This window comes from Pogoniulus pusillus, chromosome 41 (assembly GCF_015220805.1).
Source record: "Pogoniulus pusillus isolate bPogPus1 chromosome 41, bPogPus1.pri, whole genome shotgun sequence".
Taxonomy (NCBI): domain Eukaryota; kingdom Metazoa; phylum Chordata; class Aves; order Piciformes; family Lybiidae; genus Pogoniulus; species Pogoniulus pusillus.
In genome coordinates, this window is record NC_087304.1 from 819,923 (window position 1) to 847,727 (window position 27,805).

At 65.2% G+C, this 27,805-nt stretch overlaps 1 protein-coding gene across 1 annotated transcript; it reads left to right on the forward strand.

Annotated features, from left to right (window-relative positions):
• Positions 1–27,513, forward strand: TMPRSS9 (transmembrane serine protease 9). The gene is made up of 19 exons (XM_064174788.1): positions 1–124; positions 891–1,018; positions 1,428–1,495; positions 3,769–3,944; positions 5,256–5,297; positions 5,575–5,688; positions 6,596–6,767; positions 6,950–7,224; positions 8,383–8,519; positions 15,098–15,410; positions 16,222–16,393; positions 20,477–20,748; positions 21,410–21,546; positions 22,180–22,528; positions 22,615–22,731; positions 23,869–24,049; positions 25,499–25,764; positions 26,510–26,646; positions 27,119–27,513. Exons 1-19 carry the CDS (start codon positions 1–3, stop codon positions 27,278–27,280), a joined length of 3,342 nt encoding a protein of 1,113 aa, XP_064030858.1. The 3' UTR covers positions 27,281–27,513.
• The last annotated feature ends 292 nt before the right edge of the window (positions 27,514–27,805 follow it).

Genomic DNA, 27,805 nt, shown 5'->3' on the forward strand with positions numbered 1-27,805 from the left:
ATGGACCAGCTCAAGCCAGTGGTAGTGCCCCAGAGAAGAGGACTGAGGGGCAGCTGCTGGAAGGTGGCAGTGGCAGCCACGGCGGTGGGCACCGTGGCAGCTCTCTACCTGGGCATCCTGCTGGGTGGGTCTGCAGTCACAGCTGCTCTGCTTCTCTGCTGCAGAGAGCAAACATCCTCCAGAGCCTCCCGCTGAGGACTGAAGGTGCTCAGCTCTCTCCACACAGGCCAAGTGCCAGGGCTGTGCCCAAGCCACGCTGTCAGTGTCCAGCCTGAGAGCACTTTTACCTGCAGCCAGGCAGCACAGAGGCTCTGCTCCTCTCTCACCTCCTCCTCTGCCTCCCAGATTCCCTCTCCCCAAAGCCCCCTGCCCAGCCAGCTCTGCCACAACCTCCTGCAGCCACTGACCGCTGCCCGTGTGGCCACTGCCTCCGCTGCTGCCCGCTGCTGCCCGCTGCTGCCCGCTGCTGCCCGCTGCTGCCCGCCAGACGCCGTCTCAGCGCAGCCCGAGGTGCCCGGCAGGGCGCAGCAGCGCAGCTCCCCGCCCGGAGCCGCCTCGGGCACCTCTCCCCGGGCCGCCCCCGCGGGGCTGGGGCCCACTGGGACTGCACTGCTGGGCTGTACCCATCTGTTCGCCCACTCCTGCCCCAGCCTCGGCAGAAATCCTCCTCGGTGCAAGTCCCCCCAGTCCTGTGTGCAGGGCAGCCCAGCGGGGCCAGGGACACCCCCGGGGCAGGCACTGGAGCTGCTCAGACCAGGGCCTGGTGAGCTCCGTGTTCCAAAGCAGACAGTGAGGAAAGCTGGGTCCAGCCATGGCCCCAAGCCTCTGTGTGCCCTCTGTGTGCCCTCTGTGTGCCCTCTGTGCCTCTGACACCCCTTTTCCCCTGGCAGCCTGCCAGCCCTCGGGGGAGACCAGCTTTGAGCACACGGTGGAGCTGCGAGGGATCAGCTTCGACAGCAGCCTGCAGCTGGAGAGCTCAGACTACTACAGGGTGCTGACCCCTGCCCTCGAGAGGCTGGTGAGTGGGGCTGGCCAGGGCAAGCCTTGGAAAGGGTCCCCAGAGGCCTCCTGCAGCGGGACCTGGATGCCAAAGGCAGGAGCACAGGGAGCTCTGAAGCCAGCAGGGAGCTCCTCGGGTCTGAGCTGAACCTCCCCAGGGCCATCTGCAGGGTGGGCAAAGTGTGCTCAGGGCTGGCCCTTGCAGCAGAGAGGTGGTGAGGAAGGGCCAGAGAAGGGCTGTGCTGCCTCATGCCCTGAGCCAGGATGGGCAGAGGGTGGCACATGAGCTGCACCCAGGTGGCTCTGCTGCCTGTAGAGACAAGACACTCAGCAGGCTCCAGCTCCCTGCAAAACCCCAGCACTGCCTGGTCCCATCCCCCTGGGGTCTCCTGCCCCCTGAGCATGTGCCACCCTCCTCTGCTTTGCAGTTCCTGTCCAGTGTCCAGGACTCACAGCTGGACTGGAGCTGCACAGGTTGCACCATCCTGGGCTACAGGTGAGTGTGGGCAGCACCACCAGTGCAAAGAGCAGCTGCTTCGGGCTGGGGCTGGACCTTCTCCTGGGCTGGCTCCAGGGTTCTGGGTCCTCTCACTTGGAAATGAGCTCGGAGAGGGAGAGGGAAAAGGAGGTGCTGAAGCAAAGCTGAGCTCTGGGCCAAAGCCTGCAAAGGACCACTCCAGCTCAGGGCTGCTCCAGAGAAACTGTGCCTGAAGTTCTGCAGGCTCAGCCCTGTCGGCCCTAAGCAACCTGGTGCCTGGAGCCTGTCCCTGCTGCTCCCCAGAGCCTGTCCCTGCCCTCTTGTCCCCCCTGCTGCCCTCTTGTCCCCCCTGCTGCCCTCTTCTCCCCTCTGCTGCCCTCTTGTCTCCCCTGCTGCCCTCCTGTCCCCTCTGCTGCCCTCTTGTCCCCCCTGCTGCCCTCTTGTCTCCCCTGCTGCCCTCCTGTCCCCTCTACTGCCCTCTTGTCCCCTCTGCTGCCCTCTTGTCCCCTCTACTGCCCTCTTGTCCCCCCTGCTGCCCTCTTGTCCCCTCTACTGCCCTCTTGTCCCCTCTGCTGCCCTCTTGTCCCCCCTGCTGCCCTCTTGTCTCCCCTGCTGCCCTCTTGTCCCCTCTGCTGCCCTCTTGTCTCCCCTGCTGCCCTCCTGTCCCCTCTGCTGTCCTCTTGTCTCCCCTGCTGCCCTCTTGTCCCCCCTGCTGCCCTCTTGTCCCCCCTGCTGCCCTCCTGTCCCCCCTGCTGCCCTCTCGTCCCCCCTGCTGCCCTCCTGTCCCCCCTGCTGCCCTCCTGTCCCCCCTGCTGCCCTCTCGTCCCCCCTGCTGCCCTCCTGTCCCCCCTGCTGCCCTCCTGTCCCCCCTGCTGCCCTCCTGTCCCCCCTGCTGCCCTCTCATCCCCCTGCTGCCCTCTTGTCCCCCTGCTGCCCTCCTGTCCCCCCTGCTGCCCTCTCATCCCCCTGCTGCCCTCTTGTCCCCCTGCTGCCCTCTTGTCCCCCCTGCTGCCCTCCTGTCCCCCCTGCTGCCCTCTCATCCCCCTGCTGCCCTCTTGTCCCCCCTGCTGCCCTCCTGTCCCCCCTGCTGCCCTCTCGTCCCCCCTGCTGCCCTCCTGTCCCCCCTGCTGCCCTCCTGTCCCCCCTGCTGCCCTCTCATCCCCCTGCTGCCCTCTTGTCCCCCTGCTGCCCTCCTGTCCCCCCTGCTGCCCTCTCATCCCCCTGCTGCCCTCTTGTCCCCCTGCTGCCCTCTTGTCCCCCCTGCTGCCCTCCTGTCCCCCCTGCTGCCCTCTCATCCCCCTGCTGCCCTCTTGTCCCCCCTGCTGCCCTCTTGTCCCCCCTGCTGCCCTCTCGTCCCCCCTGCTGCCCTCCTGTCCCCCCTGCTGCCCTCCTGTCCCCCCTGCTGCCCTCTCATCCCCCTGCTGCCCTCTTGTCCCCCCTGCTGCCCTCCTGTCCCCCCTGCTGCCCTCTCATCCCCCTGCTGCCCTCTCATCCCCCTGCTGCCCTCTTGTCCCCCCTGCTGCCCTCCTGTCCCCCCTGCTGCCCTCTCGTCCCCCCTGCTGCCCTCCTGTCCCCCCTGCTGCCCTCCTGTCCCCCCTGCTGCCCTCTCATCCCCCTGCTGCCCTCCTGTCCCCCCTGCTGCCCTCTCGTCCCCCCTGCTGCCCTCCTGTCCCCCCTGCTGCCCTCCTGTCCCCCCTGCTGCCCTCCTGTCCCCCCTGCTGCCCTCTCATCCCCCTGCTGCCCTCTTGTCCCCCTGCTGCCCTCCTGTCCCCCCTGCTGCCCTCTCATCCCCCTGCTGCCCTCTTGTCCCCCTGCTGCCCTCTTGTCCCCCCTGCTGCCCTCCTGTCCCCCCTGCTGCCCTCTCATCCCCCTGCTGCCCTCTTGTCCCCCCTGCTGCCCTCCTGTCCCCCCTGCTGCCCTCTCGTCCCCCCTGCTGCCCTCCTGTCCCCCCTGCTGCCCTCCTGTCCCCCCTGCTGCCCTCTCATCCCCCTGCTGCCCTCTTGTCCCCCCTGCTGCCCTCCTGTCCCCCCTGCTGCCCTCCTGTCCCCCCTGCTGCCCTCTCATCCCCCTGCTGCCCTCTCATCCCCCTGCTGCCCTCTTGTCCCCCCTGCTGCCCTCCTGTCCCCCCTGCTGCCCTCTCGTCCCCCCTGCTGCCCTCCTGTCCCCCCTGCTGCCCTCCTGTCCCCCCTGCTGCCCTCTCATCCCCCTGCTGCCCTCCTGTCCCCCCTGCTGCCCTCTCGTCCCCCCTGCTGCCCTCCTGTCCCCCCTGCTGCCCTCTCGTCCCCCCGCAGGAGCGGCAACTCCAGCGTCCTCGTCCGCTTCCGCCTGCGCTTCAGCCCGCAGGACTCGCAGCCGCTGAGCTCCAGCCTGGAGGAGGAGGCTCTCAGGCATGGGCTGGCAGCTGCCCTGCGGGAGCAGGGCCTGTCCCTGGCTGCCTACGGGACCATATCCTCAGCCTCCCTCACAGGTGAGCTCCTCCTGCCGCTGCTGGGCCACCAGAGCACGGCGGTGCCTGTGCTGGGTCCTGCTGGCACCGCAGGTCCCCTGCGACATCCCAGCCTGGCTCCCGGGCGGCAAAGTGCCACAGGGCTCTGGGTACCCAGCCCAGGCTTCATGCCCAGCAGCAGTGAGAGCAGCAGGATGCTGCCAGGCACCCAAGCAAGCTGGCAGCAGCCGCTCTGCCTGGCTCCCAGCTGCTGCCAGCTCCACAAGGAGCGTGGCCAGGCCTTGGCTGCTGCTCAGCAGACACTGCTGGGGAGTCCTCAGGTCCCTCTCCAGCACTGCCCTGCCAGAGCAGCCCGGGGGAGGGGGGGGAAGGGGAGGTTGGGCTGCAGCAGCAGAAACCGAAGCTGCTTTGGTGTCCCTTGCAGCGCCTGGCAGCTGCTGAGGGCCAAGAGCTCCAGCCCCAGGAGGGTCATTGCTGTGCTGCCTGCCCCCGCGGGAGCCCCGAGGCAGCCCTCAGAGCCGTGGCAGTAAATGTGCTCAGGCTGCCTCCCGTTCCTGAGCTGCCCTCTGAAGCCACCTGCCCAGCAGTGGTTTCCATCAGTGGCTGGAGTTTGGTGTGCCCATGAGCCTCCAGCTCCAGCAGCTGGAGAAGATGAAGGTTCCTCTGCAGCTCCTCCTGCCCTCCCTGCCATGGCAGCAGGGCCCTGGGTCCTTGGCAGCCTTGGGCAGCACAAAGGGAGGCTGCACAGGCACTGCATGGCTTTAGGCAGCAGCCCTGCAGGGCTCAGCCATGGAGCCTGCTCCTGGCAGGCAGTCAGGGCTCTGGGGCACTTCTCCCTGCAGCTGGGACCACCCCAACAGCCTACAGAGCCTCTCCTGGGCTGCACGCTGGGGGCATGGAGCAAAGCGAGGAAGGGCACTGGGCCAGGGAAAGCAGTTGCCAGGCAGGAGAGCAAGGCTGGGTTGGTCTTGTCTCCCTCAAGTGGCTGCAAGTTGCACCAGGGCAGATTGAGGGTGGATATGAGAAAAAACTCCAAGAAAGGTTCCCAAAGCCTGGCACAGGCTGCCCAGGGAGGTGGTTGAAGGCCTGCAGGGGGTTGAAAGCTGCAGAGCTGTGGTGCTGAGGCCCATGGCTTGGCCCCAGCCTTGGCAGAGCTACAGCCTGGCTGGGCTGGAAGATCTTACAGCTCTTTTCTAAGTCGCTTCCATGGTTCCACGAAGCCAAACCTCTGCCAGCCCTGGCCCAGGAGCAGCCCAGACTGCAGGGCACTCAGCTCCTGTGCCCCCAGCTGCGATGCCCTCACCCATCCCAGTTCCCTCCCATCTCTCACAGGTGGCAGTGAGGTTTCTCCCCACAGAGCTGGGCTGAAATCAGGTAAGAGCAGAACCTCCTGCCCCAGCTGCACTCTGCAGCCTCCTCCTCACCTGCCTGGCTGCAGACACAGGAGATGTTTGTGCCCCACCTGCACAGCCTGTGCCCAGGACCCCGCACCCCATGTCCCCTGCCAGCTCAGCAAGAGCTGCAGCCCCACCCCGCAGGCTCTGGCGGTGCCAGGGAGCAGAGCCATGAGCACTGGCAGAGCTGGCCCTGCGGGGTGGCTGCTGGGAGGCCTGCAGCGGGCACTGAGCCACTGTGTCCTTGCTGTGCCCAGGGAGCTGCCCTGCAGACGCCTTCACCTGCCACAACAGCCAGTGCGTGGGGAAGGCAAACCCCGAGTGCGACGGGCGGCAGGACTGCGCCGACGGCTCCGACGAGCGCGGCTGTGGTGAGTCCCGGCAGCGCCCCCGGGCACCGGGGCTGGGCAGCGCCCCCGGGCACCGGGGCTGGGCAGCGCCCGCCGCTGCTGCTGACCTCGGCAGCTGTAGTGCCTCTGGCAATGAAAAGAGCCAAAGGCACAGCACAGCCTGGCAGGGCAGGTGTAGATGCCTGCGTCAGGATGAGGGGAATTGTACCCTGGAAACTTGAGTCCTGTGCCCAGTTCTGGGCCCCACAGGTTAAGAGAGATGTTGAGGTGCTGGAAGGTGCCCAGAGAAGGGCACAGGAGGGGCTGGGCACAGCCCTGTGAGGAGAGGCTGAGGGAGCTGGGGGGGTGCAGCCTGCAGCAGAGGAGGCTCAGGGCAGAGCTCATTGCTGCCTGCAGGGAGGCTGTGGCCAGGTGGGGTTGGGCTCTGCTGCCAGGCAGCCAGGGACAGAAGACGGGGACACAGCCTCAAGCTGTGCCAGGGCAGGTTCAGGCTGGGTGTTAGGAGGAAGTTCTGCACAGCAAGAGATTGGCATTGGAATTGGCTGCCCAGGGACGTCCATCCCTGGCAGTGTTTAAGGGGAGGCTGCATGAGGCACTTGGTGCCAGGGGTTAGGTGCTAGGTTGGACTTGGTAATCTTAGAGGTCTTTTCCAGCCTGGGTAACTGTGGCTCTGTGAAAGGCCTCAGTGCCACTGCCAGCTGCCACCCTCCCGCGGGGCTGGCACACCAGGTGAGCGCCAGGAGCCGCTGGGAGCAGAGCAGGGGGCAGTGGCTGAGCCTGCGGAGCCAGCCCAGGGAGGTCTTTCTGCAAGGTCTTGCCCTGGCAGAGGCTCAGGGAGGATGCTGAGGCCGCAGGGAGCTGAAGCGGCCCCCAGGAGCACTCTGCTGGGGCACAGGACGCTGATGCTGAGCTCCCTGCTGGCTTGCAGAGTGCGGGAGCCGCCCTGCCATGCAGGCTGCCAGCAGGATCGTGGGGGGCTCGGAGGCGTCCCGGGGGGAGTTCCCGTGGCAGGTCAGCCTGCGGGAGAACAACGAACACTACTGCGGCGCTGCCATCCTGACGCGCAAGTGGTTGGTGTCCGCTGCCCACTGCTTCACCGAGTAAGCTCTGCCCCCGCGCAGCAGCGCCGCAGCAGCCAGCTCCGGCGGAGCGCCCTGCCTGTGCCCGGCCCCTGCCAGCTGAGCCCTGGGCAGCTGCTGCCCCGCAGGACGGCAGGAGGCGGCTCCGGCGGGCAGGGTGGCGGCACGGCTGCGGGCTCAGGGTGCCCCTCTCTCTGCCTCAGGTTTCAGGACCCGGCCATGTGGGCAGCTTACACTGGCACCACGTCGCTGCGGGGCGCGGAGCGCGGGGCGGTGCAGCTGGGCATAGCGCGGATCATCACCCACCCCTCCTACGACCCCGACACCGCCGACTACGACGTGGCCGTGCTGGAGCTGAAGAGACCTGTGCCCTTCACCAAGTACATCCAGCCCGTCTGCCTGCCAGGAGCTGGGCACCACTTCCCCACCAGCAAGAAGTGCCTCATCTCGGGCTGGGGCTACCTCAAGGAGGATTTCTGTAAGCTTTAAGCGTGGCCAGGGGCAGAGAGGGCACAGAGGGAGTGAGCTGTGCAGGGGGCACAGAGGGGGTGAGCCGTGCAGAGGGCACAGGGAACTCAGGATGTGCTCAGCTCGTGGTCACTGAGCCACAGAATCAGTAAGGTTGGAGAAGCTCTCTGAGACCATCCAGTGGAGCTCTCTACCCAGCCCCTCCATGGGCACCAGACCATGCCCCAGCTGCCATGGCCACAGGGCTCTGCAGCACCTCCAGCCAGGGGCACTCCAACACCTCCCTGGCAGCCTCTGCCAGGCCCTGACCACTCTGGCACCAAAGACATTTTTCCTCGTCTCCAACCTGACCCTGCCCTGGCACAATTCCAGGACATTTCCTCTCCTCCTATTCCCTGGTCCCAGGCAGCAGAGCCCAACCCCCACCTGCCTGCAGGCTCCTCTGAGGCAGCTGCAGAGAGCAATGAGGTCTCCCTCAGCCTCCTCTCCCCACACTGCTCACCCCCAGCTCCCTCAGCTGCTCCTCCCCAGCCCTGCCCCAGCTTTGTGCCCTGCTCTGGACCTGCTCCAGTCCCTCACAATCCTGCTGGGGAGTGAAGGGCACAGAACTGCCCCCAGCACTCAAGCTGTGGGCTCATAAGTGCCAGTCCAAGGGCACAATCTCTGCCCTGCTCCTGCTGCCCACACCAGTGCTGAGCCAGGCCAGGCTGTGGTGCCCTTCTTGCCCACTTGGGCACTCCCTGGCTCACCTTCAGCTGCTGCCACCCAGCACCCCCAGGGCCTTTTTTGCTGGGCACTTTCCAGCCACTCTGCCCCAGCCTGGAGCCTTCCTGGGGTTGCTGTGAGCCCAGGGCAGGACCCAGCCCTTGGCCCTGCTGAGCCTCAGGCAGATGAGCTCTGCCATGGCTGCAGCCTGGGCACATCCCTCAGCACAGCCTCTGCCCTGCAGATCAGCACTGCCACTTCGTCTTGTGCTGCCTGCAGAGTGCCCGAGGGTGCCTCACTGCCCTCACCCGGACTGGTGCTGAGCATGTCAGAGGCCTGGCCCCAGCACAGAGAGAGCCCTGGGGCACGCCACTGGTGCCAGGACACCAGCTGCTTTCAGGTCCCTGCCCCCCGGTCCCTGTGCCCAGCCCCGGGGCAGCTCCCGACCCTCTCTCTGCCGCAGTGGTGAAGCCTGAGTTCCTGCAGAAAGCCACCGTGGAGCTGCTGGACCAGGCACTGTGTGCCAGCCTCTACAGCCATGCCCTCACCGACAGGATGATGTGTGCTGGCTACCTGGAGGGCAAAGTCGACTCCTGCCAGGTGAGTTCTGCCCAGGGGGCCTGCACCCCTCCTCTCTCCAGCATTAGCCCTCCTGGGGTGCAACAAGTAGGAGAGCAGCAGAGTGGCACAGAGCAGCAGTGTGGCACACAGAGCAGCAGAGTGGCACAGAGCAGCAGTGTGGCACACAGAGCAGCAGTGTGGCACAGAGCAGTGGTGTGGCACACAGAGCAGCAGTGTGGCACAGAGCAGCAGTGTGGCACAGAGAAGCAGTGTGGCACACAGAGCAGCAGTGTGGCACAGAGCAGCAGATGGGCACACAGAGCAGCAGTGTGGCACAGAGCAGCAGAGTGGCACAGAGCAGCAGTGTGTGGCACAGAGCAGCAGTGTGGCACAGAGAAGCAGTGTGGCACACAGAGCAGCAGTGTGGCACAAAGCAGCAGATGGGCACACAGAGCAGCAGTGTGGCACTGAGTAGCAGAGTGGGGCACACAGAGCAGCAGTGTGGCACAGAGCAGCAGAGTGGCACAGAGCAGCAGTGTGGCACAGAGCAGCAGTGTGGCACACAGAGCAGCAGAGTGGCACAGAGAAGCAGTGTGGCACAGAGCAGCAAAGTGGCACAGAGCAGCAGAGTGGCACAGAGCAGCAGTGTGACACCAGAGCAGTGGAGTGGCACAGAGAAGCAGTGTGGCACACAGAGCAGCAGTGTGGCACAGAGCAGCAGTGTGGCTCACAGAGCAGCAGAGTGGCACAGAGCAGCAGTGTATGGCACAGCAGCAGTGTGGCACAGAGCAGCAGCGTGGCACACAGAGCAGCAGAGTGGCACAGAGCAGCAGAGTGGCACAGAGCAGCAGTGTGGCACAGAGCAGCAGAGTGGCACAGAGAAGCAGTGTGGCACAGAGCAGCAGAGTGGCACAGAGCAGCAGTGTGGCACAGAGCAGCAGTGTGGCACAGAGCAGCAGTGTGTGGCACACTGAGCAGCAGTGTGGCACAGAGCAGCAGAGTGGCACAGAGAAGCAGTGTGGCACAGAGCAGCAGTGTGGCACAGAGCAGCAGAGTGGCACAGAGCAGCAGTGTGGCACAGAGCAGCAGTGTGTGGCACACAGAGCAGCAGTGTGGCACAGAGCAGCAACGTGGCACAGAGCAGCAGAGTGGCACAGAGAAGCAGTGTGGCACTGAGTAGCAGAGTGGCACAGAGCAGCAGTGTGGCACACAGAGCAGCAGTGTGGCACAGAGCAGTGGTGTGGCACACAGAGCAGCAGTGTGGCACAGAGCAGCAGTGTGGCACAGAGAAGCAGTGTGGCACACAGAGCAGCAGTGTGGCACAGAGCAGCAGATGGGCACACAGAGCAGCAGTGTGGCACAGAGCAGCAGAGTGGCACAGAGCAGCAGTGTGTGGCACAGAGCAGCAGTGTGGCACAGAGAAGCAGTGTGGCACACAGAGCAGCAGTGTGGCACAAAGCAGCAGATGGGCACACAGAGCAGCAGTGTGGCACTGAGTAGCAGAGTGGGGCACACAGAGCAGCAGTGTGGCACAGAGCAGCAGAGTGGCACAGAGCAGCAGTGTGGCACACAGAGCAGCAGTGTGGCACAGAGCAGCAGAGTGATGCACAGCGCAGCGGTGTGGCACACAGAGCAGCAGAGTGGCACAGAGCAGCAGTGTGGCACAGAGCAGCAGTGTGGCACACAGAGCAGCAGAGTGGCACAGAGCAGCAGTGTGTGGCACACAGAGCAGCAGAGTGGCACAGAGAAGCAGTGTGGCACAGAGCAGCAGAGTGGCACAGAGCAGCAGTGTGGCACACAGAGCAGCAGAGTGGCACAGAGCAGCAGTGTGTGGCACACAGAGCAGCAGAGTGGCACAGAGAAGCAGTGTGGCACAGAGCAGCAAAGTGGCACAGAGCAGCAGAGTGGCACAGAGCAGCAGTGTGACACCAGAGCAGTGGAGTGGCACAGAGAAGCAGTGTGGCACACAGAGCAGCAGTGTGGCACAGAGCAGCAGTGTGGCTCACAGAGCAGCAGAGTGGCACAGAGCAGCAGTGTATGGCACAGCAGCAGTGTGGCACAGAGCAGCAGCGTGGCACACAGAGCAGCAGAGTGGCACAGAGCAGCAGAGTGGCACAGAGCAGCAGTGTGGCACAGAGCAGCAGAGTGGCACAGAGAAGCAGTGTGGCACAGAGCAGCAGAGTGGCACAGAGCAGCAGTGTGGCACAGAGCAGCAGTGTGGCACAGAGCAGCAGTGTGTGGCACACAGAGCAGCAGTGTGGCACAGAGCAGCAGAGTGGCACAGAGAAGCAGTGTGGCACAGAGCAGCAGTGTGGCACAGAGCAGCAGAGTGGCACAGAGCAGCAGTGTGGCACAGAGCAGCAGTGTGTGGCACACAGAGCAGCAGTGTGGCACAGAGCAGCAACGTGGCACAGAGCAGCAGAGTGGCACAGAGAAGCAGTGTGGCACTGAGTAGCAGAGTGGCACAGAGCAGCAGTGTGGCACAGAGAAGCAGTGTGGCACAGAGCAGCAGAGTGGCACAGAGCAGCAGTGTGGCACACAGCAGCAGTGTGGCACAGAGCAGCAGTGTGTGGCACACAGAGCAGCAGTGTGGCACAGAGCAGCAGTGTGGCACAGAGCAGCAGAGTGGCACAGAGAAGCAGTGTGGCACAGAGCAGCAATGTGGCACAGAGCAGTGGTGTGGCACACAGAGCAGCAGTGTGGCACAGAGCAGCAGTGTGGCACAGAGCAGCAGTGTGTGGCACACAGAGCAGCAGTGTGGCACAGAGCAGCAGAGTGGCACAGAGCAGCAGAGTGGCACAGAGCAGCAGTGTGGCACAGAGCAGCAGTGTGTGGCACACAGAGCAGCAGAGTGGCACAGAGCAGCAGTGTGGCACAGAGCAGCAAAGTGGCACAGAGCAGCAGTGTGGCACAGAGCAGCAGAGTGGCACAGAGCAGCAGAGTGGCACAGAGCAGCAATGTGGCACAGAGCAGCAGTGTGTGGCACACAGAGCAGCAGAGTGGCACAGAGCAGCAGAGTGGCACAGAGCAGCAGCTGGCTCAAGGGATGGTGTGAGAGGAGGCACTTTGGCTTCTTCGATCTTGGGGGAACTTTTACTGAGCCAGACCTGCTTGATCCTGATGGGGTTCAGTTATCTAAGAGGGGCAGGAGAGTCCTGGCACTGGAGTTGGCAGGGCTCATCAGGCAGGCTTTAAACTAGGTCTGAAGGGGGTGGGTGAGGCAATTACTCTCTGTGAGAAGGAGAGAGTGGGAAGGAAACTAGGGACAATTGAGGAACCCAGAGCCCAGCTGAAGTGTATCTACACCAATGCAGGCAGCTTGGGTAACAAGCAGGAGGAACTGCAAGTCCTGCTCCACCAGGGTGACTATGAGACAGTTGCCATTGCAGACACTCGGTGGGATGACAGGCATGGCTGGGCTGCTATACTGGGGGGATATAACCTCTTCAGGAGAGATAGGCAAGGGAGAAGAGGAGGAGGGGTGGCTCTGTATATTAGGGAGTCACTCCTTGCCACTGAGCTTGAGGTGAGGGACGAAGGGGTTGAGAGCTTGTGGGTTAAAATCAGAGGGAGGACTAACAAATCTGACATCCTGGTTGGAGTCTGTTACAGACCACCCAACCAGGAGGAGGGAACAGATGAGATATTTTACAAACAGCTGGAGGCTGTCTCAAGATCAGATCTTGTCCTTGTGGGTGACTTTAACCTGCCAGATATCTGCTGGGAACTTAATTCAGCAGAGAGGAGGCAGTCCAGGAGGTTTCTAGAGTGCATGGAGGACAGCTTCATGTCCCAGCTGTTAAGTGAGCCTACTAGGGGTCAAGCTCAGCTTGACCTGCTGCTCTCCAACAGAGAAGGGCTGGTAGGAGATGTGGCAGTGGGAGGCTGCCTGGGGTGTAGTGATCACGAGTTAGTGGAGTTTTCAATATGCAGGGAGGTAGGGAGGCACTACAACAAAACCTACACCTTGGACTTTCGGAGGGCAAACTTCAATTTGCTTAAGAAACTTATTTGCTTATTTGCAAAGTGCCCTGGGCAGCAGTCCTTGAGAACAAAGGGGTCCAGGGTGGTTGGACCTACTTTAAACAGGAGCTCTTGAAGGCACAGGAGCTGGCAGTTCCCATGTGCTGAAAGATGAGCCGCAGGGGGAGGCGACCAGCATGGATGAGCAAAGAGCTCCTGAAGGAATTGGGGGGAAAAAAGAGGGTGTATCACCTCTGGAAGGAGGGGAAGGCTTCTCCGGATGTGTTTAAGGAGGTAGCCAGACTATGCAGGAGAAAAATTAGAGAGGCTAAGGCCCAGCTAGAACTTAGGCTGCCACCTCTGTGAAGGATAATAAAAGCACTGTTATAAATGTATCAGAGCTAAAAGGAAGGGCAAGAAGAGCCTCCACTGCTTACTGGACCAGGAGGGGAACACTATAACTGATGATGAAGAAAAGGCTGAGGTCCTGAATGCCTTCTTCATCTCAGTTTTCAACAGTAAGGAGAGAGGAGTTCAGGGCAAGTGGCCTCTTGAACTGGGGGATGGGGTTGGGGAGCGGTGTGTTCCCCTGGAAACTCATGAGGAATTAGTTCAGGACCTGCTGAGCCATCTGGACACCCACAAGTCCATGGGACCAGATGGGATCCATCCCAGGGTGCTGAGAGAGCTGGCAGCTGAGCTGGCCAAGCCGCTCTCCATCATTTTCCAGCAGTCCTGGCTCACCAGAGAGGTCCCAGGAGACTGGAAAATGGCCAAGGTGGTCCCCATCCACAAGAAGGGTCGGATGGAGGAACCTGGGAACTACAGACCTGTCAGCCTGACCTCAGTGCCAGGGAAACTGATGGAGCAGGTTATATTAGGGGTGATAAGAGCGCACCTGAGGGATGGCAAAGGGCTCAGGTCCAGCCAGCATGGGTTTAGGAAGGGCAGATCCTGCCTTTCTAACCTGATCTCCTTCTATGATCAGGTGACTGCTTGGTGGCTGTGGGGAGCCTGTGGATGTGCTCTATCTGGACTTCAGCAAGGCCTTTGACACTGACCCCCACAGCACACTGCTGGCTAAGCTGTCAGCCCATGGCTTGGATGGCAACACTCTGTGCTGGGTTAGGAACTGGCTGGAGGGCTGGACCCAGAGAGTGGTGGTGAATGGTGCCACATCCAGCTGGTGGCTGTCACTAGTGGTGTCCCTCAGGGATCTGTGCTGGGCCTCATCCTCTTTAACATCTTCATAGATGATCTGGATGAGGGCATGGAGTCAGTCATCAGCAAGTGTGCAGATGACACTAAGCTGGGGGCAGATGTGGCTGGGTTGGAGGGCAGAAGGGCTCTGCAGCAGGACCTTGACTGCCTGCACAGATGGGCAGAGCCCAAGGGGATGGGGTTCAATAGCTCCAAGTGCAGGGTGCTGCACTTTGGCCACAACAACCCCATGCAGAGATACAGGCTGGGGTCAGAGTGGCTGAGAGCAGCCAGACAGAGAGGGGTCTGGGGGTGCTGATTGATACCCACCTGAACATGAGCCAGCAGTGTGCCCAGGTGGCCAAGAGAGCCAGTGGCATCCTGGCCTGCATCAGGAATGGTGTGGCCAGCAGGAGCAGGGAGGTCATTCTGCCCCTGTACTCTGCACTGCTTAGACCACACCTTGAGTGCTGTGTTCAGTTCTGGGCCCCCCAGTTTAGGAGGGACATTGAGATGCTTGAGTGTGTCCAGAGAAGGGCAACGAGGCTGGGGAGAGGCCTTGAGCACAGCCCTACGAGGAGAGGCTGAGGGAGCTGGGATTGGTTAGCCTGGAGAAGAGGAGGCTCAGGGGTGACCTTATTGCTGTCTACAACTACCTGAGGGGAGGTTGTGGCCAGGAGGAGGTTGCTCTCTTCTCTCAGGTGGCCAGCACCAGAACAAGAGGACACAGCCTCAGGCTGTGCCAGGGGAGATTTAGGCTGGAGGTGAGGAGAAAGTTCTTCCCTGAGAGAGTCATTGGCCACTGGAATGGGCTGCCCGGGGAGGTGGTGGAGTCGCCGTCCCTGGAGCTGTTCAAGGCAGGACTGGACGTGGCACTTGGTGCCATGGTCTGGCCTTGAGCTCTGTGCTAAAGGGTTGGACTTGATGAGCTGTGAGGTCTCTTCCAGCCCTGATGATACTGTGAGACTGTGATACACAGAGCAGCAGTGTGGCACAGAGCAGCAGAGTGTGGCACAGAGCAGTGGTGTGGCACACAGAGCAGCAGAGTGGCACAGAGCAGCAGAGTGGCACAGAGCAGCAGTGTGGCACAGAGCAGCAGAGTGGCACACAGCAACAGTGTGTGGCACACAGAGCAGCAGCATGGCACAGAGCAACATTGTGGCACAGAGCAGCAGTGTGGCACACAGAGCAGCAGTGTGGCACACAGAGCAGCAGAGTGGCACAGAGCAGCAGTGTGGCACACAGAGCAGCAGTGTGGCACTGAGTAGCAGAGTGGCACAGAGCAGCAGCCAAGTGCCAGCTCTGCAGGTGCTTGACTCCAGGCTGGGCAGATCAGCAGGGCTGATCTGGGACACCTGGGGATGGGCACCCAGGCTGGCAGAGGTCTGCTGGGGGTGCCCAGGGCGAGCGTGCAGCAGTGCCAAGGAGGACTCAGCCTCTGGCTTCTCTTTCAGGGGGACTCTGGGGGGCCCTTGGTGTGCCAGGAACCCTCTGGCAAGTTCTTCCTGGCGGGCATCGTGAGCTGGGGCATTGGCTGCGCCGAGGCCAGGCGGCCTGGCGTCTACACCCGCGTCACCAAGCTCCGCCACTGGATCCTGGAGGCCATCTCTGCCCTGCCCACCTCCAGCGACCACTCTGTGCCCCTGACAGACCCCAGCACCCACGGCCAGGTTGGCAGCATGCCACAGCTCAACACCACCGCGGCCATGCCCACTGCCACCGCAGCCACAGCTGCCAGCAAGCCACTGCCTGCAGCAGGGCCACAAGGTATGAGAGCCCACGGGGCAGGGGCACCTTGGCAGGGGCAGTGGCTGGCACGGGTCAATGCCAGGGTCATTGTCTGCTGAGCTGGGCTGCCCTGCAGCAGGGTGACCCACAGTACCCTTGCCTTGGGCCTAGGCACCAGGGGCACTATCTGGTGGCCCTGGCTCTGCCCAGAGCAGACTGGCAAAGCCTCTCAGTGGCTGCCCAGGTGAGCTCCAGGGGCTCCCTTGCCCAGGCAGCTGTCATTCTGCCTGCTGCAGCAGGCCCAGGGCAGGGTGCCAAGGCACAGCAGCAGCTGGCACTGTTTACCCTGCTGGCCACTCACTTTGGTTTGCCACCCGAGGATCTCCCTGCAGACCAGAGGTGGTGGCTGCAGCCTTGGAGCTGCCACAGATGTCCCTGAAGGGAAGGAGAGAGGGCAGCAGAGCCTGGCAGCTGCCCAGAGCCCTGCCAGCTGCCCAGAGCCCTGCCAGCAGCCCTGCAGGGAGACATCCAGCAGGGGAGGAGACATCCAGCGGGGGGGAGACTCCCAGCACGCAGGGTGGCATCTGGCTCTGCAGGGTACTCGCTGACACATACCTGGCATGCCAAGGCCAAGGGGCACGGAGCTGCTGGTGGCAGGGGTCAGGCACTGCCCAGCAGTCGGGGTGGGAGCTCCATGTGCAGGGTGCCAGCAGGGACCCAGTGCCAGCAGGCAGGGCTCGGGTAGGTGCTCAGGCATCAGCCCTGCCCTGTGCCAGCTCAGCGTCGGCCGTCGGGGGGGCAGAGCTCTCTGCCAGCGCCGCTCACGGGTCCTGCTTTGGCTTCTGTGCAGGGTGTGGAGCCCGCCCTGGGTTCTCCAAGCCCAGCAGGATCGTGGGGGGAGCAGAAGCCTCCCCGGGAGAGGTGCCCTGGCAGGTCAGCCTGCGGGAAGCCTCGGGGCACTTCTGCGGAGCCACCATCATCGCCGAGCGCTGGCTGCTGTCCGCAGCTCACTGCTTCAACCAGTGAGTGCCACCCTGCCTGCCCTGCCACCCTGCCAGCCCTGCCACCCTGCCGCCCTGCCAGCCCTGCCACCCTGCCGCCCTGCCACCCTGCCTGCCCTGCCACCCTGCCTGCCCTGCCACCCTGCCACCCTGCCACCCTGCCGCCCTGCCACCCTGCCTGCCCTGCCACCCTGCCTGCCCTGCCACCCTGCCACCCTGCCACCCTGCCACCCTGCCTGCCCTGCCACCCTGCCTGCCCTGCCGCCCTGCCAGCCCTGCCTGCTCTGCCTGCCCTGCCTGCCCTACCACCCTGCCACCCTGCCTGCCCTGCCACCCTGCCACCCTGCCTGCCCTGCCACCCTGCCACCCTGCCACCCTGCCTGCCCTGCCACCCTGCCTGCCCTGCCACCCTGCCACCCTGCCTGCTCTGCCTGCCCTGCCACCCTGCCAGCCCTGCCACCCTGCCGCCCTGCCACCCTGCCTGCCCTGCCACCCTGCCTGCCCTGCCACCCTGCCACCCTGCCACCCTGCCTGCCCTGCCACCCTGCCTGCCCTGCCGCCCTGCCAGCCCTGCCTGCTCTGCCTGCCCTGCCTGCCCTGCCACCCTGCCACCCTGCCTGCCCTGCCACCCTGCCACCCTGCCTGCCCTGCCACCCTGCCACCCTGCCACCCTGCCTGCCCTGCCACCCTGCCTGCCCTGCCACCCTGCCACCCTGCCTGCTCTGCCTGCCCTGCCACCCTGCCACCCTGCCGCCCTGCCACCCTGCCTGCCCTGCCACCCTGCCACCCTGCCTGCTCTGCCTGCCCTGCCACCCTGCCACCCTGCCTGCCCTGCCACCCTGCCACCCTGCCACCCTGCCACCCTGCCTGCCCTGCCACCCTGCCACCCTGCCTGCCCTGCCACCCTGCCTGCCCTGCCACCCTGCCACCCTGCCTGCTCTGCCTGCCCTGCCACCCTGCCACCCTGCCACCCTGCCGCCCTGCCACCCTGCCTGCCCTGCCACCCTGCCACCCTGCCACCCTGCCTGCCCTGCCACCCTGCCTGCCCTGCCTGCCCTGCCACCCTGCCACCCTGCCACCCTGCCACCCTGCCTGCCCTGCCACCCTGCCACCCTGCCTGCCCTGCCACCCTGCCTGCCCTGCCACCCTGCCACCCTGCCACCCTGCCTGCCCTGCCACCCTGCCACCCTGCCTGCCCTGCCACCCTGCCACCCTGCCTGCTCTGCCTGCCCTGCCACCCTGCCACCCTGCCGCCCTGCCACCCTGCCTGCCCTGCCACCCTGCCACCCTGCCTGCTCTGCCTGCCCTGCCACCCTGCCACCCTGCCTGCCCTGCCACCCTGCCACCCTGCCACCCTGCCTGCCCTGCCACCCTGCCACCCTGCCTGCCCTGCCACCCTGCCTGCCCTGCCACCCTGCCACCCTGCCTGCTCTGCCTGCCCTGCCACCCTGCCACCCTGCCACCCTGCCACCCTGCCGCCCTGCCACCCTGCCTGCCCTGCCACCCTGCCACCCTGCCTGCCCTGCCACCCTGCCTGCCCTGCCTGCCCTGCCACCCTGCCACCCTGCCACCCTGCCTGCCCTGCCACCCTGCCACCCTGCCTGCCCTGCCACCCTGCCTGCCCTGCCACCCTGCCACCCTGCCTGCTCTGCCTGCCCTGCCACCCTGCCACCCTGCCTGCCCTGCCACCCTGCCACCCTGCCACCCTGCCTGCCCTGCCACCCTGCCTGCCCTGCCACCCTGCCTGCTCTGCCTGCCCTGCCTGCCCTGCCACCCTGCCACCCTGCCTGCCCTGCCACCCTGCCTGCTCTGCCTGCCCTGCCTGCCCTGCCACCCTGCCACCCTGCCTGCCCTGCCACCCTGCCACCCTGCCTGCCCTGCCACCCTGCCTGCCCTGCCACCCTGCCTGCTCTGCCTGCCCTGCCTGCCCTGCCACCCTGCCACCCTGCCTGCCCTGCCGCCCTGCCACCCTGCCGCCCTGCCGCCCTGCCTGCCCTACCACCCTGCCGCCCTGCCTGCCCTGCCACCCTGCCTGCCCTACCACCCTGCCACCCTGCCTGCCCTGCCACCCTGCCACCCTGCCTGCCCTGCCACCCTGCCACCCTGCCTGCCCTGCCTGCCCTGCCGCCCTGCCACCCTGCCGCCCTGCCGCCCTGCCTGCCCTGCCACCCTGCCTGCCCTGCCACCCTGCCTGCCCTGCCTGCCCTACCACCCTGCCACCCTGCCTGCCCTGCCTGCCCTGCCTGCCCTGCCACCCTGCCTGCCCTGCCACCCTGCCACCCTGCCTGCCCTGCCACCCTGCCTGCCCTGCCACCCTGCCTGCTCTGCCTGCCCTGCCTGCCCTGCCACCCTGCCACCCTGCCTGCCCTGCCGCCCTGCCACCCTGCCGCCCTGCCGCCCTGCCTGCCCTACCACCCTGCCGCCCTGCCTGCCCTGCCACCCTGCCTGCCCTACCACCCTGCCACCCTGCCTGCCCTGCCACCCTGCCACCCTGCCTGCCCTGCCACCCTGCCACCCTGCCTGCCCTGCCTGCCCTGCCGCCCTGCCACCCTGCCGCCCTGCCGCCCTGCCTGCCCTGCCACCCTGCCTGCCCTGCCACCCTGCCTGCCCTGCCTGCCCTACCACCCTGCCACCCTGCCTGCCCTGCCTGCCCTGCCTGCCCTGCCACCCTGCCTGCCCTGCCACCCTGCCACCCTGCCTGCCCTGCCACCCTGCCACCCTGCCACCCTGCCACCCTGCCTGCCCTGCCACCCTGCCTGCCCTGCCTGCCCTGCCGCCCTGCCTGCCCTGCCACCCTGCCTGCCCTGCCTGCCCTGCCACCCTGCCTGCCCTGCCACCCTGCCGCCCTGCCTGCGCCGCGCCAGGCACGCCCCGGGCGGGGAACAAGCCCTCAGGAGGGCTCGGGTGGGGAGGGACACGGAAGGGCCAAAGCAGCCTGGGTGGGAGGTGAGGACCACGGAGAGAATGAGTGGGAGAGGGCAGAGGCCACAGGAGACTTCCTTCAGGAATGTAAGTTTGAAAGGTGGGCATGAGAGAGGTGCCCAGTAGGGAAGGGCAGATGGGCACTGCAGCCCTGCCTGGCTCTGTGCCACAGCAAGAGCCCCAGCCCAGACTTACAGAAAGGAGCAGCAGGAGGATGGTGTTGGAAAAGCTCTCTGGGATCATCCAACCCCAGCCCAGCCCCTCCATGGGCACCAGACCATGCCCCAGCTGCCATGGCCACAGGGCTCTGCAGCACCTCCAGCCAGGGGCACTCCAACACCTCCCTGGCAGCCTCTGCCAGGCCCTGACCACTCTGGCACCAAAGACATTTTTCCTCCTCTCCAACCTGACCCTGCCCTGGCACAATTCCAGGACATTTCCTCTCCTCCTGTCCCCTGGTCCCAGGCAGCAGAGCCCAACCCCCACCTGCCTGCAGCCTCCTCTCAGGCAGCTGCAGAGAGCAATGAGGTCTCCCTCAGCCTCCTCTCTACACTGCTCCTCCCCAGCTCCCTCAGCTGCTCCTCCCCAGCCCTGCCCCAGCTTTGTGCCCTGCTCTGGACCTGCTCCAGTCCCTCACAATCCTGCTGGGGAGTGAAGGGCACAGAACTGCCCCCAGCACTCAAGCTGTGGGCTCATAAGAGCCAGTCCAAGGGCACAATCCTTGCCCTGCTCCTGCTGCCCACACCAGTGCTGAGCCAGGCCAGGCTGTGGTGCCCTTCTTGCCCACTTGGGCACTCCCTGGCTCACCTTCAGCTGCTGCCACCCAGCACCCCCAGGGCCTTTCCTGCTGGGCACTTTCCAGCCACTCTGCCCCAGCCTGGAGCCTTCCTGGGGTTGCTGTGAGCCCAGGGCAGGACCCAGCCCTTGGCCCTGCTGAGCCTCAGGCAGATGAGCTCTGCCATGGCTGCAGCCTGGGCACATCCCTCAGCACAGCCTCTGCCCTGCAGATCAGCACTGCCAGTCAGGCCAGAGTCACCTGCAGAGCTCTCCGGGGCTGCTCTCCTGAGCTCTGCTCGGCTAAGGAAGGCTCCTGAGAGTGACCCCTGGCAGCTGTCTGCAGCGTCGGTGCCAGCCCCTGCTGGGCACTCAGCTGTGCCCGTGCTGAGGGCTGTGTGTTCTCAGGACGAGCCCAGAGGAGCTGGAAGCTCAGGCGGGCACAACCTCACTGAACGGGAGCGAGGGGAGCAGAGTGAGAGCCAACATCAGCAGGGTGCTGCAGCATCCCCTCTACAACCCCATACTGCTCGACTTCGACGTGGCGCTGCTGGAGCTGGCCACACCTCTGCCCTTCGGCAAGCACATCCAACCCATCTGCCTGCCAGCTGCCGCGCAGGACTTCCCCGTGGGCAAGAAGTGCCTCATCTCCGGCTGGGGAGACCTCCAGGAGGGCAATGGTGAGCCCTGGCCCGCGGGCACCTGCTCTGCTCTGCAGCAGGGACAGGCTCAGCCCCAGCGAGCCTGGGGAGCTGCAGGAGGCAGCCACAGGGACAGGCACAGGAACCACACCGGGGGTGGGGGTGGAAGGGACCTTCAAGATCAGTCAGTGCCAGCCTCGGCCATGGGCAGGGACACCTCCAGCACAGGGTGCTCAAGGTCTTGTCCAGCCTGGCCTTGAACAGCTCCAGGCAGGAGGCAGTCACAGCCTCCCTGGGCAGCCTGTGCCAGGCTCTCCCCAGCCCCACTGTAAGGAATTTCTCCCTCCTCTCCACTCATTCTCCCAGCTCAAAGCCATTGGCCCTTGGCCTGGCACTCCCAGCCCTTGCCCAAAGTCCCTCCCCAGCTCCCCTGCAGCCCCTTCAGGCACTGCTGGGCTGCTCCGAGGTCTCCCTGGAGCCTTCTACTCTCCAGGCTGCACAGCCCCAACTCTCCCAGCCTGTCCCCACAGCAGAGCTTCTCCAGCCCCTGAGCATCTCTGTGGCTTCCTCCGGACCCTCTCCAGGTTGAGCTCAGAGGACTCAGCTCCTGGGTGGGCTTTGGGCCTGACTCAGGCCAGTCTCAAAGCCCTCGGGTGCCTCCTCCCTCTGCTGCTCTCCCAATCCCATGGCTTCCATGCAGGCACCAACTCGGAGACCCTGCAGAAAGCCTCTGTGGGCATCATCGAGCAGGAGACCTGCGACTTCCTCTACAACTTCTCCCTCACCGACAGGATGCTCTGCGCTGGCTTCCTGCAGGGCAAGGTGGACTCCTGCCAGGTGAGAGCCTGCGGCTGCCCTCTGCCAGGCAGCTGGGGCAGCCCCCACGGAGCTGGGATGGCCCCCACGGAGCTGGGATAGCCCCCACGGAGCTGGGATGGCCCCCACGGAGCTGGGATGGCCCCCACGCAGCTGGGATAGCCCCCACGGAGCTGGGATGGCCCCCACGGAGCTGGGATGGCCCCCACAGAGCTGGGATAGCTCCCGCACAGCCTCAGCAATCCCTGGGGAATGTCTGGAGCTGGCGTGGCTGGGCTGAGCCCCAGATGTTCCCCAGATGTTCCCCAGCTGTTCCCCAGCTGTTCCCCAGCTCACCAGTCCCAGCCCACCTGAGCCGTGGAGCTTTAGACAGGCAGAGGAAGCTCCATGAGCTGAGCATGACCCAACCAACCCCTGCTGCTGTCTGGGCAGAGCAGAGCCCTGGGGGGAAGCTCTCCTGCCGTGGGAGCCTTTCCCTTCCACGACCCTGCCAGCTGTATCTGTGCAGGTGCCAGCCCCAGCCCCTGCACGCCCCTGGCACGGCAGTGGGCACCCCACGGGCTGCAGAGAGCAGAGGCTGGGGCTGGCTGCGTCCTCCCAGCGTGGCTGAGGGGCAGCTGGGGCTGAGCAGCCACTGCCTTGCTGCTTCCCCAGGGGGACTCGGGCGGACCCCTGGCCTGCGAGATGACCCCAGGAGTGTTCTACCTGGCTGGCATCGTGAGCTGGGGCATTGGCTGTGCCCAGGCCATGCAGCCTGGGGTGTACTCCAGAATCACCAAGGTCAGGGACTGGATCCTGGATACCATCTCACAGCTGCCCAGGCCTGGCACGGGCAGCCCTTCCAGCTCAGCCATCACCACAACTTCCACTGCAGCCATGCCCCCCCAGCAGCCCAGCACAGCAGCTGCCAGTCCAGCCCCGGAGGTGGCAACGACCACAGCCAGCAACGCAACCTCCACGGCTCCGGAGCCCACTCAGCCTGCCAGGCCCACGCAGCCCCCAGGTAACAGCGGCGGCAGAGCCAGCACCATGCTGGCAGCAGGCCTGCAGCCTGGCACGGGGGGCACTGAGCAGCTCATTGCCTTCCAGTGGTGCCTTGTACCAGCCTCACCTTCAGGTGCTCCAGCAAGGTCTGCATTGGCAAGGAGAACCCTGAGTGCGACGGCGTCCTGGACTGCAGCGACGGCTGGGACGAGCACGGCTGCGGTGAGTGCTGCCCTGCACCTGCCACTGCTGCCCTGCACCTGCCACTGCTGCCCTGCACCCTGCCACTGCTGCCCTGCACCTGCCACTGCTGCCCTGCACCTGCCACTGCTGCCCTGCAGCTGCCACTGCTGCCCTGCACCCTGCCAGTGCTGCCCTGCACCTGCCACTGCTGCCCTGCACCCTGCCACTGCTGCCCTGCACCCTGCCACTGCTGCCCTGCACCCTGCCACTGCTGCCCTGCAACCTGCCACTGCTGCCCTGCACCCTGCCACTGCTGCCCTGCACCTGCCACTGCTGCCCTGCACCTGCCACTGCTGCCCTGCACCCTGCCACTGCTGCCCTGCAACCTGCCACTGCTACCCTGCTGCCAGCCCCTCCACACGGGCTGTGCTGGGCACTAGGCTGCACCCCGGGGGCGCAGGTGCCTCTTGCTCTGCCAGAGCCTGCAGCAAGGCCCCGCTGGGTGCGCAGGCTCCAGACCTTCTGCCACGAACCGTGGCCCCTGCCCCGTTGCCGCCAACACTGCCCGGCACAGAGGGCACCAGCAGGGCAGCTCTGCACAGCCTGGCACACTGCAGAACGGTTTGGACTGGAAGGGACCTGAGAGGTGATCCCGTTCCATGCCCCAGGCCGTCTCGGCACCCCCAGGGCAGCTGCTTGCTGCGAGAGCTCAGCCAGCCCAGCCCAGCCCAGCCCAGCAGCCTCTCCCCCGGCCACAGCTCGCCCCCAGCTGTGCTGTGCAAGGGAGTTTTGTGTTTCCCCTCCCTCCTTAACTCCTTTCGGGAGCCAGGGAGAGGCAAAGTGGCTCCAGCGCCCCAGCAGCAGCCTGGAGCTGCTCAAATCCCTCCTGGGGACAAACCTTCGGGCCCGGCTCACAGCTTCGGCTTCTGTCCCTGCAGAAGGGCCAGGAGAGGGGGGAAGAATCTTTGGCGAGTGCTGGGGGCTGAGCACTGCAGCCCTGCAGAGCTCATCCGCGGCAGGCGCTGCACGCTGGCACTGGCACCTCCCCCCTGCCAGGCTGTGCCCCAGACGGGTGCAGGGCACTCATCACCTCCCCGGGAGGCTGCCGCGGGCGGGGGCAGGTGCCTGTGCCGCGGACGGGTCCCTAAAGCCAAGGTGCCTCTTCTCCTGCCCCAGACTGCGGCTCAGCCCCCGCCGTGCCCGCCGTGCCCGCCGGCAGGATCGTGGGCGGCAGCAGCGCGGCGCAGGGCGAGTGGCCCTGGCAGGTCAGCCTCTGGCTGCGGCGCAAGGAGCACAAGTGCGGAGCTGTCCTCATCGCCGACCGCTGGCTGCTGTCTGCCGCTCACTGCTTCGACATGTAAGTGAGAGGAGCTGCTGGCTCCTGGCACCCTCCTGCAGCCCCCCGTGCCCGTGCCCTGCGCCACCCCGGCGCTGTGCTGGCTGCTGTGCCCTGCGGCAAACAGCCCCTGCCGGTGAGGGGTCAGAGGAACTGTGCCAGCTGGAAAAGCCCTCTGAGACCAGAGTCCAACCCCTGGTGTGGGCATCCTGCCCCTCTGCTCTGCTCAGCCCTCACCTGCAGCGCTGCCTCCAGCTCTGGGGACCCAGCACAAGGACCTGGAGCTGCTGGAGAGGCTCCAGAGGAGGCCACAGAGATGCTCAGGAGCTGGAGGAGCTCTGCTGTAGGAACAGGCTGGGAGAGTTGGGGCTGTGCAACTTGGAGAGGAGAAGGCTTCAGGGAGACCTCAGAGCAGCCTTGCAGTGCCTGAAGGGACTGTAGGAGAGCTGGGGAGGGACTTAGGGCAAGGGCTGGGAGTGCCAGGCCGAGGGCAGTGGTTTGGCAGTGGAGCAGGGCAGAGTTAGGTTGGACAACAGGAGGGAGCTGTGCACAGTGAGGGTGGGGAGAGAATGGCACAGGCTGCCCAGGGAGGTGGTTGAGGCCATCCCTAGAGGTGTTCAGGGTCAGCCTTGCTGTGTGCCTGGGCAGCCTGCTCTGGTTGGAGGTGTCCCTGGTGGCTGCAGAGGGTTGGCCAAGACACCTTCGGAAGGTCCCTTCCAACCTGATGCATTCTGTGGCTCTGACTCTGCCAAGCCTGGCAGGGTCCATGTTCCTCAGCACCACATCTCTGCCTCTCCCATGTGCCTCTGTGGGTAGGAGTGGGGAGCAGAGAGTGCAGCCAGGGCTGGCTGTACCCACAAGGAGCTGCAGAGAGGGCTCCTGGCAGCTCGAGGCTTGCCCACGGTGCACAAGTATGGTGTTGGCATACTGGAAGGTGCCCAGAGCAGGGCAGAAAGGCTGGGGAGGGGCCTGGAGCAAAGCCCTGTGAGGAGAGGCTGAGGGAGCTGGGGGGGTGCAGCCTGCAGCAGAGGAGGCTCAGGGCAGAGCTCATTGCTGTCTGCAGCTGCCTGCAGGGAGGCTGTAGCCAGGTGGGGTTGGGCTCTGCTGCCAGGCAGCCAGCACCAGAACAAGGGGACCCAGCCTCAAGCTGTGCCAGGGCAGGTTGAGGCTGGATGCTAGGAGGAAGTTGTTGGCAGAGAGAGTGATTGGCATTGGAATGGGCTGCCCAGGGAAGTGGTGGAGTGGCTGTGCCTGGAGGTGTTGAAGCCAAGCCTGGCTGGGGCACTTAGTGCCATGGTCTGGGTGATTGGATGGGGCTGGGGGCTGGGTTGGGCTGTTTGAGCTTGGAGCTCTCTTCTGACCTGCCTGATTCTGTGATTCTAAGTGGAGGAAGAGCCCTGCCCGCGGAGCCATGCTCCTAACAGCCTGCTCTGCTCTGCTCTCTCTGCTCTGCTCTGCTGTGCTGTGCAGTTACAGCGACCCCAAGTCGTGGGTGGCCTTCCTGGGCACGGCGCTGCTGAGCGGGGCGGGGGGCTCGGCGCGGGACATCTCCCGCATCCACAAGCATCCCTTCTACAACGTCTACAGCCTGGACTACGACGTGGCCCTGCTGGAGCTCAGCAGCCCTGTGCCCTTCAGCAGCACCATCGGCCCCATCTGCCTGCCAGACCCCTCCCACGTCTTCCCTGAGGGGGGCAGGTGCTTCATCACGGGCTGGGGCTCCACCAAGGAAGGAGGTAGTGCCCCAGGGCTGCCCACACCCCGTGCCCAGGGTGCCACTGCCCTGCAATCCTGCACTGCCCCAGGCACTCCCCCTGCAAGGCCTGGTGCCACCACCTGCCCAGCTGCCAGGCACTGTGCTCCCCCCCAGAAACACTCAGGCTGGCAGAGCCCCTCAGGATCACCCAGTCCAACCCAGCACCCTGCTCTGCAAGGCTCACCCTAAGCCATGGCCCCAGGCACCACCTCCCAGGGACCTCTGAACACCTCCAGGGTTGGTGCTGCTCCACCTGCCCTATCCCAGTGCCTGACCACTCCTGCTGGGAAAAAAAGGCTCCTGGTGTCCAGCCCAAACCTGCCCAGGGGCAGCTCCAGGCCATTCCCTCTTGCTCTGTCACTGCTGCCCTGTGAGCAGAGACCAGCACCAACCTCTCCACAGCCTCCTCCCAGGGAGCTGCAGGCAGTGGTGAGCTCTGCCCTAACCCTCCCCAGCTCCCTCGGCCTCTCCTCCCAGGGTCACAGCTCTGCCCTCTCGCAGCCCTCCCAAGCTTTCTCCCCCACCCCATGGCAGCTGCTGCAGCTGTGCCCCTGCAGCACAAGGACGCCCCCGAGGCCACTGCCCCTGCCCAGCCCAGCTGCCCTGTGTCAGAGGGACCTGAGTCTCTTAGGTGCCTCCCTTTGGCAGGCACAGGAGGCTGCAGAGCCCTCCCCGCACTGCTGCCCCCGCTCCGTGCCAAGCTAACGCTGCCTTTGCCTCCTCAGGCCTCATGGCCAAGCACCTGCAGAAGGCAGCAGTGAACATGATTGCAGACCAGGCCTGCAAGAGGTTCTACCCAGTGCAGATCAGCAGCAGGATGCTGTGTGCTGGCTTCCCACAGGGCACCGTGGACAGCTGCTCAGTGAGTGCCAGAGCAGCCAGCGGGGGCACAGCCAGCTCCTGCCAGGCTGCACCCTCCAAGGTGGTCCCTGCCTCCCCTAGCTCAGCTCCCTGCCCACCCATCTCCCCTGGCTGCTGCCAGGTATCCATCCCCCCTGGCTCTGCCTGCCCTTGCCTAACTCCTCAATCCTAAACCCAACCCCAACCCTAACCTGAAGGCTGCCTAACCCCAACCCCCTAACCCCAACCCCCTAACCCCACCGGGCACAGGACACAAGGAGCCTGCTCCGTGGCCCTGCTGTGCCTCCCACCAGGCTCATTCGTGCTCCGGGAGCCCAGGCCCAGCCTGGCAGGCAGGGAGCAGTGCTGCAGCTTGCACCAAGCTCCCGGGGAGGTGGGGGTCAGGCCAGCAAAGCTCCTGTGCCCCCCAGAGCAGGACCCCCCCGCCCCTCTGCTCTGACACGGGACCCTCTCCTCTCCTCTCCTCTCCTCAGGGCGATGCAGGAGGGCCCCTGGCGTGCAAAGAACCCTCAGGGAAGTGGTTCCTGGCAGGGATCACGAGCTGGGGCTATGGCTGTGCCAGGCCACACTTCCCTGGGGTCTACACCAAAGTCACAGCTGTGCAGGGCTGGATTGCACAGAACCTCAAGCTCTGAAGCTGCCTCTCACCACTCAGGGACGGCAAGGAAGGAGAGGAGCCACTGCCAGGGGCTGTGCCCACCCCTCAGCTACTGCCCCTCCATTGCTGCCAGCTGCAGAGGGGTGAGGGTGGCCTGCAGGTACAACTGGCAGCGTGGGGTGACCCACTGCAGCTGTGGCACCAGGACACTGGCTAACTGCTTTGCATAGAGAGGTACAGCTCCAGGCATGGGCTACAAATAAACGAGGTCTGTGCCCCCTGACCTCCCTGCCCTGGCTGCCTGAGGGGTGCCCACATCTGCCCTACCCTGGCTGCCTGAGGGGTGCCCACATCTGCCCTGCCCTGGCTGCCTGAGAGGTGCCCACATCTGCCCTACCCTGGCTGCCTGAGGGGTGCCCACATCTGCCAGAGGTGCCCATGGCCTGGCTGGCCCTGCTCTAGGGTGGGCAGCCCAAAGCCAAGCCAAGGGACAAGTGACCTTCTCCCCAGCCCAGCCATGCCACAGAACCATGGAGCTGCTGAGGCTGGATGAGACCTTCTG